Source organism: Rana temporaria, chromosome 10 (assembly GCF_905171775.1).
Source record: "Rana temporaria chromosome 10, aRanTem1.1, whole genome shotgun sequence".
NCBI classification, from domain to species: Eukaryota; Metazoa; Chordata; class Amphibia; order Anura; family Ranidae; genus Rana; species Rana temporaria.
In genome coordinates this window covers 91,954,765-91,967,273 of record NC_053498.1, presented here as the reverse complement: position 1 = coordinate 91,967,273, position 12,509 = coordinate 91,954,765, and the positions used below count along the sequence as shown (strand labels likewise).

Here is a 12,509-nt window from a genome sequence, read left to right as displayed (position 1 = left end):
CACACGACCGAACATGTCTGCTGGAACTGGTCCGCGGGCCAGTTTCCGCGGACATGTTCGGTCGTCTGTACGGCCGACCAGACAATTTTCCGGCGGATCGGACAGGTTTCCAGCGGACAAATGTTTCTTAGCATGCTAAGAAATATGTCCACTGGAAGCCTGTCCGTCGGACATGTTCGGTCGTCTGTACGACTCACCGGACATGTCCGCTCGGCCGAAAGCCCTCGCATGCGTCAAAGTGATTTGACTGACCTTCCAGGGTTGCGCACGTCGCCGCGTCATCGTCGTGGCGACAGCGCGGCCACGTCACAACATTCGCTGTCTGCTGGAAATTTGGTCTGATGGTGTGTACAGCCATCAGACCAAAATCCGCCAGCGGACATGTCCGATGAAAACGGTCCGCGTTGTGTGTACGAGGCCTCAATGTTTCAGAAGCTTCCACAGGTAGTTCCTCAGTGTGTGGAATAAAAGATCCTTCCCCAGACCAGGCCTTTAGGACAGTGTCCTCCAGAAAAAATCCATTAGTAATCTCAAGACCCTCAGCACTAGCCGAGGTCCAAACTTCAATTCCTCTGAGGCCGCGTACACACGGTCGTTCCAAACCGATGATAATCGTCCGACGGGCCATTTCCATCGGTTCACCGCTGAAGTGGCCTGATGGTCTGATGTGCGTACACACCATCGTTCCAAAAACCGATCGGGTCAGAACGCGGTGACGTCCAAAAAAATCGACGTGCTGAATAAAACGAAGTTCAATGCTTCCAAGCATGCGTCGACTTGATTCTGAGCATGCGCAGGTTTTGAACCGATGCTTTCTGTACTAACCATCGGTTAGGACAGATCGGGCAGCGGTCCATCGGTTTAATTTTAAAGCATGTTTTAAAATTTTGGACCGAAGGAAAACAGACCGATGGGCTATACACACGGTCGGTTTGGACCGATGAAACTGAACCTCGGTCCATTCTCATCGGTTTTGTCCGACCGTGTGTACGCGGCCTCACAGTATAGCTAGAAAGAGGGATCACCGCTCCAGGTGGGTCAACTATGTAGTAATAGACTAACTCAGGATACCGTGGGTGCTGGCAGTGCACTAGATATGCATAGGATATGAAGAGAAGAATGGATAGCCGCACTCCAATGGAACCATTGCTGTAACCCTGTGATGTGATGTACCTGCTGTTCGTTTGAATAAAAGACAACCTTAATGGTCATTGGAGTGCGGCTATCCATTCTTCTCTTCATATCCTATCACAGTATAGCTACCATCCAGGGGCAGCAGTCCCAGAAAAATTCTTAATTCTAAAGAGTTGTAACACTCATAAATGACTGTATATTGAGAAGTCTAGTGATGACAAAAAGAACTTACACATATTAATTACTGTGGACCTGAACTCAAAAGTAAGGATTTTGCTCATAGAAAACATTGTGAAATTTTAACTTTGTATAGACATTATTTTAAGAAATTAACATGTCATAAATTTCTCCTGAAAATAAAACTGCAAGTGCAATATACTGTATCTGCAGAGTAAGCTGTGCACTGTGGCTCTGCAGGGGTGGCGCCTGGAGTGATTGGGTGTGCTTCAGGACCCCAAAAATGTCTCATTGATCACTAATCTAAGACAAGCCATGCATTATATATATATTTTTCAGCAGATAGAATGAAAAAGAAATTTGCAGATTTCCCAACCACACATTCGAGGTATTATGTTCTGTCAGCAGGCGCCTTCTCAGCCAGCAGAATACAAAAATTAGTGCTGCCAGCACTGATTTTTTAGGAAAAAACAAGCAAGGCTGGTTGTACACAAGAGCAACAAGTGCACATCCAGCTAGCCCATGCATGGATTGTAATTCGGACAGTTCCTGTTGAACTGGACAATTTTTAATGCATGTATGGCTGGCCTAATAGGATGCACTGATCCCCAATGTAAGAAGGGGCACTAGTCACTAACGTAAGAGGGAGCCCTGACCACTAACATAAGAGGGAGTACTGACCACTAACGTAAGAGGGAGGTGTGATCACTAACATAAAAGGGAGCACTGATCACTTACGTAAGAGAGAGTACTGACCACTAACGTAAGAGGAAGCACTGATCACTAACATAAGAGTTGGCACTGATCACTAACATAAGAGGGAGCACTGATAAGGGAACACTGAGCACTAATGTAAGAGGGAGCACTAACCACCAGTATAAGTGGGAGCACTCATCACTAATGTAAGGGGTAACACTGACCACCAATATAAAGAGCACAGAGCACCAGTATAAGAGGGTACACTGAACATTGACTGCCAATGTAAGAGAAAGCATTGACCACCAATGTAAGGGGCCACACTGAGCAACTAATGTACATAATCCTGACCCCCACACTCTATATGCTACATAGTCCTAACCTTATCATTCTATATGCCATGTTACACAATGAAGGGGGCACACCAACCACACAGTCCTGAATGCTATACTCAGTATGCTATGTTATATGTTATGTAGTCCTGACCACTGCACCACATACACTAGATTACCAAAAGTATTGGGACACCTACCTTTACACGAACATGAACTTTAATGGCATCCCACTCTTAGTCTGTAGGGTTCAATATTGAGTTGGCCCACACTCTGCTGCTATAACAGCATCAACTCTTCTTGGAATGCTGTCCACAAGGTTTAGGAGTGTGTCTATGGCATGGGTGCTCAACCTGTGGCTCTCCAGCTGTTGCAAAACTACAATTCCCATAATGCCTCAGCCTTTGGGAGACATGCTTGTACCTGTCAGCGGCTTGCAATGCCTCATGGGAATTGTAGTTCCACAACAGCTGGAGAGCCACAGGTTGAGCACCCATGGTCTATGGGAATGTTTTACCATTCTTCCAGAAGCACATTTATTAGGCCAGGCACTGATGTTGGACAAGAAGGCCTAGCTCACAGTCTCCGCTCTAATTTATCCCAAAGGTGTTCTATCTGGTTTGAGATTTTAAATTTATTGATGACACTACTGTACTGCTTTCTGTTCTCATGAATGCTTGCTGGAAAGAAATCAGTACCCACAGTGCAAGGATATCCCTGCTTCTGATGCATTTATTCTGTATATTTGTACTTTCTACAGCTCTCCTGCTGCCTTATAAATATTTTTGTATCAGTATTTAGAACACCAGTCATCAGAGGATAGCTCTGACATAAAGAATCAAAGAATCAAAGTCCAGCACCTCTAACAAGATGGCCAGTTCCTCAGAGAGATGCATAGTAAGTCAGTAATACGGATGCAAGGAGCCTGCAGACAATGCTGGTGACTAGTGCCTTGCCCTCTTTTTGCCTTATTTGGACATAAAAAAATGGTATTATTTAAAGCAGAAGTTTACCCATGACAACTTGATAAAAATAATGTTTTCTGGTTAGGAACATCCAATCCACAATAAAAATGATGATACTAAAATGATGCTACTAAAATGTGTATTGTAAATTGTCTACAGCATAGCTCCGTTTCTTCTTATTGGTTGTCATTTTGCTGAAGCCTAGAGCCATTGAGCAGCAGTAAATCTTTAGGCTGTCAGCACGACGGACTGTAGTGACTCTGATTTTAAGAACAGTGCCAAGAACAGAAAACAAATGAGACTGTGCAGAGCAGGAGCAGCATGAAACTTTGAACTGTCTTATACTGTAGTTAGCTACCTTATAGTTAAAGATCTATAATACTTTCCTGCCAGTTGCCTGTTTGTTGTTAACCCAGATTGACCCAGTTCCCGTCTTACTTGCTGCCTGTCCTAAGGCTGTTTGGACCTGACTACATTCTTGTTTGCTGTCTGCCCAGACCTCTGTTTGGATCTGACTAAGTTCTTGCTTTCTGCTTCGCTGGACCGCTGCTTGGACTAATACCTCATATGTCACCTTCCCCCACCCCTGCCTGGATTTGACTGCTTTCTTGTATGTAGCCCTGTGAACAGCTTCGGCACTGTAGCCTTGACATTTCAGCCACCCTCTTAGTGTGGTGATATTGAGGACCATGATGGTGTCAGTTTGCAGCAAAGTAAACCAGGACCACTAGGGCCCCCGACCTTTCTCCACTATCAAGAGCTCTGATGAAGACCAACTGCTTTTAGATTCCATGCCTTGAGTAAGCCTGCATCACCTGCAAGGGGGGGCACTAAAACAAAGAGCTAAAAGAATTCACCTGGAACCACACATGGTCAGTCATGGTCATGAACCTAGCTCATCTTCTGAAGTCCTATCTGATGGCTGACCCATCTAGATTCTGCGCAAAAAGAGAAACACCGTGACTGGGGTGGGCCAGATGTTGGTGAAAGGAGACGCTCAGGAGTATAATGACTGAGGATAAGAGTAATGAATGTACAGCTTTTTTAAAACAGTATTTGAATACACGTTCACTGTTGTTAAAAAAAATACATATTGATGGTTACCAATTAATCCATAAACTATAGAATTAGGCTTTTATATAGTCATGCATCTCTTATCTATAAAATTGTCTTGTGAAAATGTAATTACAAAAGCAATGGCTGACAGCTGGTGACATAAAAAAGAATACATCAGAACATACCTCTATTTTGATTAGGGAGAGCTGGTGTGTGCCTAATTTCCGTTATGTGGGAGTAGAAAAACTACAGTAGGCTTTAGGTAGCAATGGAGGGACAATTCTACAGCGAGAACAGCAAGACAGTTTATGCTACTGCTGCTGGTTTGGTGGTTTTCTTTTCTTTTCCAGTTTTCCTTAAAGGATATAACAGTTTCGAACATATTGACCCCAGCTTGCCCCCAGCGCTTCCCATACCATTAATAGTCCCTAGATGAAGGTCCTGGCACCATGGTTCAGGGCATCTACTGATCTGATCTGATCTATTGATGGCATGAGAAGGTTGAGGGAGAGCAGTTAAGGTCAAAGTATTAGGCCTCGTACACACGGCCGAGTTTCTCGGCAAAAACCAGCAAGAAGCTTACTGTTTTTTTTTTTGCAGAGGAAACCGGTCGTGTGTACACTTTTCAACGAGGAAACCGCAGAGGATCTCGTCGGGCCAAAAAGAAAGTATGCCTTCTTTTTCCCCGACGGCAATGGGAAAAGTTAGCTCGCCTAGATCCCCGGCGGCTTCACAAGGAACTCGACGAGCAAAACGATGTGTTTTGCCCGTCGAGTTTCTCGCCGTGTGTACGCGGCCTCAGAGTCCACATGTAAAATGCAGTCACAGTTTAACTCCCAAAAGGTCACTGCCTCTCCTACCATTTAGAAAAAATCTATGCTTTGGGCTTACCAGCTGACAGAACTCCATGATAAGGAGAAAAGGTATGGTCTCTGTGCATAGCCCCAGGCATTGTAGAATGTTTGGATGTTGGAGGCTTCTGAAAAACATAAAAATATTTTACGGCATACTCTTGTAAACTCGGAAATGTTGAAAAAACAGCACATAAATCATTACAGTATATCACAAATATATGCTAGCTTATTTTAAACGTAATGCATTTTAAACTAATAAACATATATTTTTTTTTTATTTAGACCACTCTTGTGCTTTTCTTTTTGAATGTTGATGGGTGGAAAACTCCAAGTCAATTATCTTACCTCAAAACTACTATAGAATTTCTGCGCTTAGTGTAAAAAAATCTAAAATGACACCAAAATCAAATATTGTAACCAATTTAGTGTAGAAAGCTGCAAACTGTTAAAGTGGAGGTTCACCGGTAAAATCCTGTTTTTACCCTTAGATGGATGCTCATTTAGTCTAGGGGAATCGGCTAGTTGTTTTAAAATCCGAGCATTACTTACCGTTGTAGAGGGCGATCTTCTCCGCCACTATGGGTCTTCGGGACTGGGAGTTCCTTCTTGATTGACAGTCTTCCGACAAGCTTCCGAAAGGCTTCCGACGGTCGCATCCATCGCGTCGCGATTTTCCGAAAGTAGCCGAACGTCGGTGCGCAGGCGCAGTATAGAGCCGCACTGACGTTCGGCTTCTTTCGGCTACTCGTGACGCGATGGATGCGACCGTCGGAAGCCTGTCGGAAGACTGTCAATCAAGAAGGAACGCCCAGTCCCGAAGTCCCATACCCGGAAGTGGCGGAGAAGATCGCCCTCTACAACGGTAAGTAATGCTCGAATTTTAAAACAACTAGCCGATTCCCCTAGACTAAATGAGCATCCATCTAAGGTTAAAAGAGCAAAAAACATCATTTATCGGTGAACTCCCGCTTTAAGTGCGTGAATACTCAAGCACAAAATTTACTCCAAAGATAAACAAATGCGCTATCTCATATAAAGTGCAACTACAAATTTACTAGCTTACATTTGTGCAAATAGTCCTGAAAAAAGTGCTCAAGTGCATAGATAAATTTAGACATTTAGTACAAATAAATTGATTTACTAGCATAAAAGTTTGTAACATATTCAAGGGAGCAGTAGATTCGCTTGCACATTGAATATGTTATGAACTTTGCTATTCATTTCTTTTATTTGTACATACATTGAATATATTATGAATTCATTTTCTATTAATTAATTTTATTTGTATATGTATAAATGTGTCAGGTTCTTTGTATTGTCACATTCTTTGTTAAACATCCGTTTCGTCTCGTTCCGTACATTCGTAAAGATTCGTAATTTCGTAAGACTCAAGTTTTCCTATTCAGACCCATTTGTATTTCGGAAGACGCAAGTTTTCCTATTCGGACCTGTTCGTATTTTCGTAAAAGTTTTATTTTAGTTTATACTGAATGATTCGTAATTCTGTCTAATTTATTTTCGTTGATTCGAAATTTGTAATTTTGTTAGATAATCATTTTTGTTTAATGGATTCGTAATTTTGTACTTTCGTAAATACATAGCAACACGCGGCTAAATCCATATTAAGATATACTTTCTCTTAAGCCCCGTACACACGATCTGACTTTTTGCCAACAAACGTCAAAATTAGCGTTTTCCAAAAAATCAGACCGTGTGTACGATCTATCGGACAAACTTTTTCGGTTTCAAAAGTCTGGCCAACTCCCTTCAGACAAAAATCCATGGAAAAGTTTGTTTGAAGTCCAATCGTGTGTACGAGGCTTTACACTGTCCAATGTGACTCAGCACAAAAGAGATAAGCTGATTGGCTAAGATATTAAGTAATCACTCACTAACTACAATGCCCAGTGCCCATTCAAAAGGACAATACAAGTACACAAATTTACGAACAGACAAAGAAACAGATTTACAAAACACACAAATAAAAATACGAACATACGAATTAAAATATGAACAGACAAAGGATTTAAAATACGGAATGCAAATCGTTCCTTATAGATGTCATTTTCGTTGTTTCGTATTTTAGTAAGATTGTCCAATCATACGTTCGTATTTTCGCTTGTTTATTTTGCTTATTCGTAATTCCGTAATTTTTGTATTTTGGTTCTTTCAGCTTTTCGGATGTTTGAATTCATCCGAATGTACGAATACTAACAAATTTGTACGAAAATCCATTTGTTACGAACAGGAACGCAAATGTCTATTCTTTGTTTTATTGTCTCTCCTTTGTAAAAAGTCACCAATAAATTGTTGTACAGACTACAGTGTTTCTGGCTCAATCCATCCATTTGACTGGAGAACTTTCATAAAAGGATTTTTGTTGGAGGGCATCATCTTGGAGTCCAGTCTGGGTGAAGAATCTTTGTCTCCCACATTGAACAGTGCCTCGTGGAAGCTGGGAGGCAGACAGCTGTCCTAGGACATTGTGAGTAAGGCCTCATACACACGGTAGGATAGCCAGAGGACAACCGTCTGAAGGACCGTTTTCATCGGTCAAAACCGATCGTGTGTGGACCCCATAGGTTATTTAACCTTTGGTTAAAAAAATAGGAACTTGCTTTAAAATGTAACCGATAGGTCAAAACCGATCGTTAGTACGCACAACCATCGGTTAAAAATCCACGCATGCTCAGAATCAAGTCGACGCATGCTTGGAAGCATTGAACTTCGTTTTTTTCAGCACGTCGTTGTGTTTTACATCACCGCGTTCTGACACAATCGGTTATTTAACCTATGGTGTGTAGGCGTGACGGACCATCAGTCAGCTTCATCGGTTAACCTATGACAACGGTCCTTCACACCATTGTCCTCTGGTTAACCTATCGTGTGTACGAGGCTTTAGAAGTGGTTTTGGACTATGAGATGTGCATGTGCTAGATGGATTTGACCGCCAGAGGTTACTAGAAGGAACGGCTCTGGCATTACAGAGAACTAGAGATACTGACCATTACCTCCAATCAAGGCTGTTTCAAAAGGATTTTTTAAGATTGTTTATTTCTTCTATCTTTTTGGAGTATCCTGAACCCTTAACCCTTTACCTTGGTAGGTAAATTGGATCTTGTCCAAATTGGCCCAGTATATATATGTATATCTGTGTTTATGACTGTGTGTCCCAAGCGTGTCACGATCCTACGGGGAAAAATGACCGCACCAGCCAAGCAGACTCTGGCTGGAAAAAGCGCCCAGAGGCGATTCAGTTTGCATGAGTAGCGCTATACAAGTCATTCATTCATTCTTAAAGCCCCTTATGTTCAAGTTTCTGCAAATAAAATCCACAAAAAGACACCCATGTGAGCATGTGTTGTCTGTGTGCTTGGAACTGTGACTGTGGCAGGTAGCCTCTGTACTACCAGGGAAAACCTGGGCACATTCTCAGCAACCCCTTTGGGGGAGAGCACTACACACATAATCACAGCTCTTTGCATTACTCTAATGAACAAACTGGTATAGTTACATGCTGTGGCACAGGTCAGGAAACTCAATTGTTAACTGGTAAATTAAACGACTTCCATGATTACCGTACATAAAATAAATGTTATTTTTCCTGTTCTTTCAATATTTTCACCTACTCCTGAGCAAAACACGTCTGCTGGCAAAGATCTAGGTCACTCTTCCATATTGAGTTGGAACACCTCTGATTATTGTTTGCGATTTTATAGGAATGCAAATTAATCTTAAATTGGCCCAAATACACTTTTTATGGCTAGAGTAGTTCAAGTTCATTCAAAACTTGTATTTTCTGTCCCTTTTTCTACCTGTACAAATGAAGGCAGAACAAGTAGAGCAGTTGATGGAGGAAACAAGCCCTTCTTACCCTAGTGTATATACTTTGATTTCATGTCACCTGATGACATCAATTCCAATAAGACGTATGTCATAAATCTCTGCAATATATGCAGATTTGCCTGTGTTTTATCTATTTTACAGAAAAATACCAGTTGATTTACCAGAAATGTCCCATTGTGAGCTAAAAACACACAAAATGTTTGTGGATGAGTGCTATTAGCCCCATCCATTGCTAAACTACTCACCCACACCCACTGTCTTCTTATCCACAGCATAATGACTAAATTACTTGTAGTCCAATATAAGAACAATGAGGGCAAAATAGTCTATCTGAGACAACACAGAAAGAGAGATAGGGACACAGGAGAACTCTGAATTTCTGACAAGATCAATAGTTTTTTTGCACTTATAAAACAGATATATCAAAATGGTATATTTAAAGCAGAAGTCCGCCTAAAAAAATAATAATAATAAAAGCCAGCAGCTACAAAAACTGCAGCTGCTGTCTTTTAATAAATAGACACTTACCTGTCCAGGGTGCCTGTGATGTCGGCAGCCGAAGCCGAGCAATAAATCGGCTCTCGGCTACCCCCGCCGCCATCCTCATTGAGAAATTTAGGAAGTGAAGCGTTGCGGCTTCATTTCTGATTCCCTATTGTGCATGCGCGAGTCGCACTGGTTCCCGCTATGGTATCCTCTGAGGCCTGTGTGTTTCCCAGAAGACAGCGGGGGGGGGGGGCGGTAAGTGAGCTAGACCCCCACAGATTCTGCAGGAGTCTATGCCTGGAAGTGGGTGCAAATACCTGTATTATACTGGTATCTGCACCCCCTCCCCCTGAAAGGTACCAAATGTGACACCAGAGGGGGGGGGTTCCCAAAAGCAGAGGTTCACCTTTTGTGTGGACCTTCGCTTTAACAGGAAATAGTATAATTAAATAAAGTGTATATGGATAGGCAAATTTAACAAAAGAAGCAAATAGCAGAAATTCCTTATTAGGGTTTACATACACTTTAAAAACAGGAGAGATACAGTCACATTTATAAAAGTGCCTGCTTTTATTAAAGGATAAGATCATCTTTTGGGTCCTTTCACACGAGCGGACCATTCGTCCGTTCATTACAAGTCCGTTAACGGACTTGTAATGATTTCCTATGGGATCGCGTCCGTTAGCGGATGGAGCATCCGCTAGCGTCCGCGTTAGTCGGAATCCGCTTTTGCGAACGGAAGAAACCCTATTTTTCTTCCGTTCGGCGGAACGGATCGGATGCAGACGGACAGACGGTCCGTCTGCATCCGATCTCCCATAGGGGGGAGCGGAGCAAAGACAGGGCGGTCTCTGCACTGTGTGCGGGGACCGCCCTATCCGCCGACAGCTCAGCGGGGATCCCCGCTGAGCTTTGGCGGACACACGGAGCGGACACAGAAACGGTCCGCTCCGTGTGAAAGGACCCTTAGGGTGTAAAGTGTAACATGCTCCAGGTAGTTAGTACACATATTGGTGTGCAGATTGGTGTGTGTATATAGATTAAGCTGGATCATTTTTATTTTAGTGAAAATATGAAACATTTTTTTAAGATATTATCACCTTTATAAATTTGTAGCTGAATTTGTTTGTATACTCCAAAGACATGCTGGTAAGTAGCTGGCTCCTGTCTAAATTGGCCCTAGTATGTGTATGTAGGAATGTGAGTTAGGAACCTTAGATTGTTAGCTCTTTGAGGGCAGGAAGTGAATGTGCAATATGTAAAGTGGAGCTTACAGTATCTCACAAAAGTTATTTTGAGGGGACTTCAAATGTACACTGTTATACAAGCTGTATAGTACTACTTTACATTGTAGCAAAGTGTAATTTCTTCAGTTTTGTCAAATAAAAATATATAATAAAATATTTACAAAAATGTGAGGGGTGTACTCACTTTTGTAAAATACTGTATGTTGCCAGTGCTATATAAGTACAATACCTCTAATAAATAAAAATAAATATTCTAAATACTTATTTTTGCCTTCTAAAGCTGCATACCAATGACAGCTTATATTTTACAGAACACCCCCAAAAATCGAATTTTATGCTTGTGTGATTGGGTCACCGATTTTCCTAGAAGTCTGTGCTAAGATACAAGTCAAAACATTTTTTTAATTGCTGTTATACTCCCAAGGGTTTAGAGGCTTCTAAAGGGATGCAGACCCTGCATTTTCCTTTTAGGAACACTGCAAGTGCATCAGCTGTTTACATTGTAATAATGCAAAATTTGTTCCCATTCACTTTGCAAACAACAATCAGCTTTTTCTTCAAAGCAGAAACAGGTAGGCATCTAGAATAAAGTTTGCTAAAATCCTTGCAATGTACATCGGTCACCCAGAGGGAATTGTTTTTTTCTTTCCTCAAAAAAAGTGGAGTTAAGCCTCGTACACACGATCAGTCCATCCGATGAGAACGTTCTGAAGGACCATTGTCATCGGTTAACCGATGAAGCTGACTGATGGTCTGTTGCGCCCACACACCATCGGTTAAATAACCGATCGTGTCAGAATGCGGTGACGTAAAACACAACGACGTGCTGAAAAAAATGAAGTTCAATGCTTCCAAGTATGCGTCGACTTGATTCTGAGCATGCGTGGATTTTTAACCGATGGTCGTGCCTACTAACGATCGGTTTTGACCTATCGGTTAGGAATCCATCGGTTAAATTTAAAGCAAGTTGGCTTTTTTTTAACCGATGGTTAAATAACCTATGGGACCCACACACGATCGGTTTTGACCGATGAAAACTATCGTGTGTACGAGGCCTAACTCTTTAAACCTAGCATATTATAAGACCAATAGAGAGACTCAAAATATGGAAGGGTTGACATTTGAATTATTATGTCTGTGACAGGTTTACTTTAATTGTTAATTCCCAGAATACCATAGGTCTGTTGAACCTAACTGTAGAAAAGAACAATCCACAGCTACCAATCACAATTTATACTGCATTGCTGCTAGTTCTTTAAATTGATGAACCTTATAATCTGATTGGCAGATAATCTAGATACTGCATTCTGAGCATCACCAAATTTCTTGGCACTAATATAACAATATATAAGGCCTTAGATGTTTTCATGCTAAATAACTGCTGCTTTGTTATAGCTCAAGCTTTGCTGTGCTACCAGCAGTCATACCCTATGCACCAAACCTATGATGTGCTATTATTTTCTAGGCGCATATATATATATATAGCAAAAGCCTGCTTTGACCTCAGTCTCATGAAGCAAGGTTGAGACGGGATTAGAATGGCTTTTCAGATTATACTCATGTACTGCACAGGTGGATTTGGGCTGTTCTGGTTCTTTGCTACTAAATTAGTAAGTAAATTATGTATTTATCACTTTGTGCTGTTTTCTATCTCTTTAAAATAATCATTATTAATACCTTACAAGTGCCATACACTGGTAACCACACAAAACCAAA

The 12,509-nt window shown here is 41.6% G+C and overlaps 1 protein-coding gene across 2 annotated transcripts in view; it reads right to left on the bottom strand.

Moving 5' to 3' along the window:
* LMTK3 (lemur tyrosine kinase 3) overlaps nt 1-12,509 on the bottom strand; it is a 121,291-nt gene that overhangs the window by 30,748 nt on the left and 78,034 nt on the right. For both annotated transcript variants that reach the window (XM_040325686.1, XM_040325685.1), the window contains one exon: nt 5,252-5,339. In XM_040325686.1, the coding sequence (XP_040181620.1) occupies nt 5,252-5,339 (88 nt within the window). Of the gene's footprint in view, nt 1-5,251; nt 5,340-12,509 lie in introns of those variants that run through there.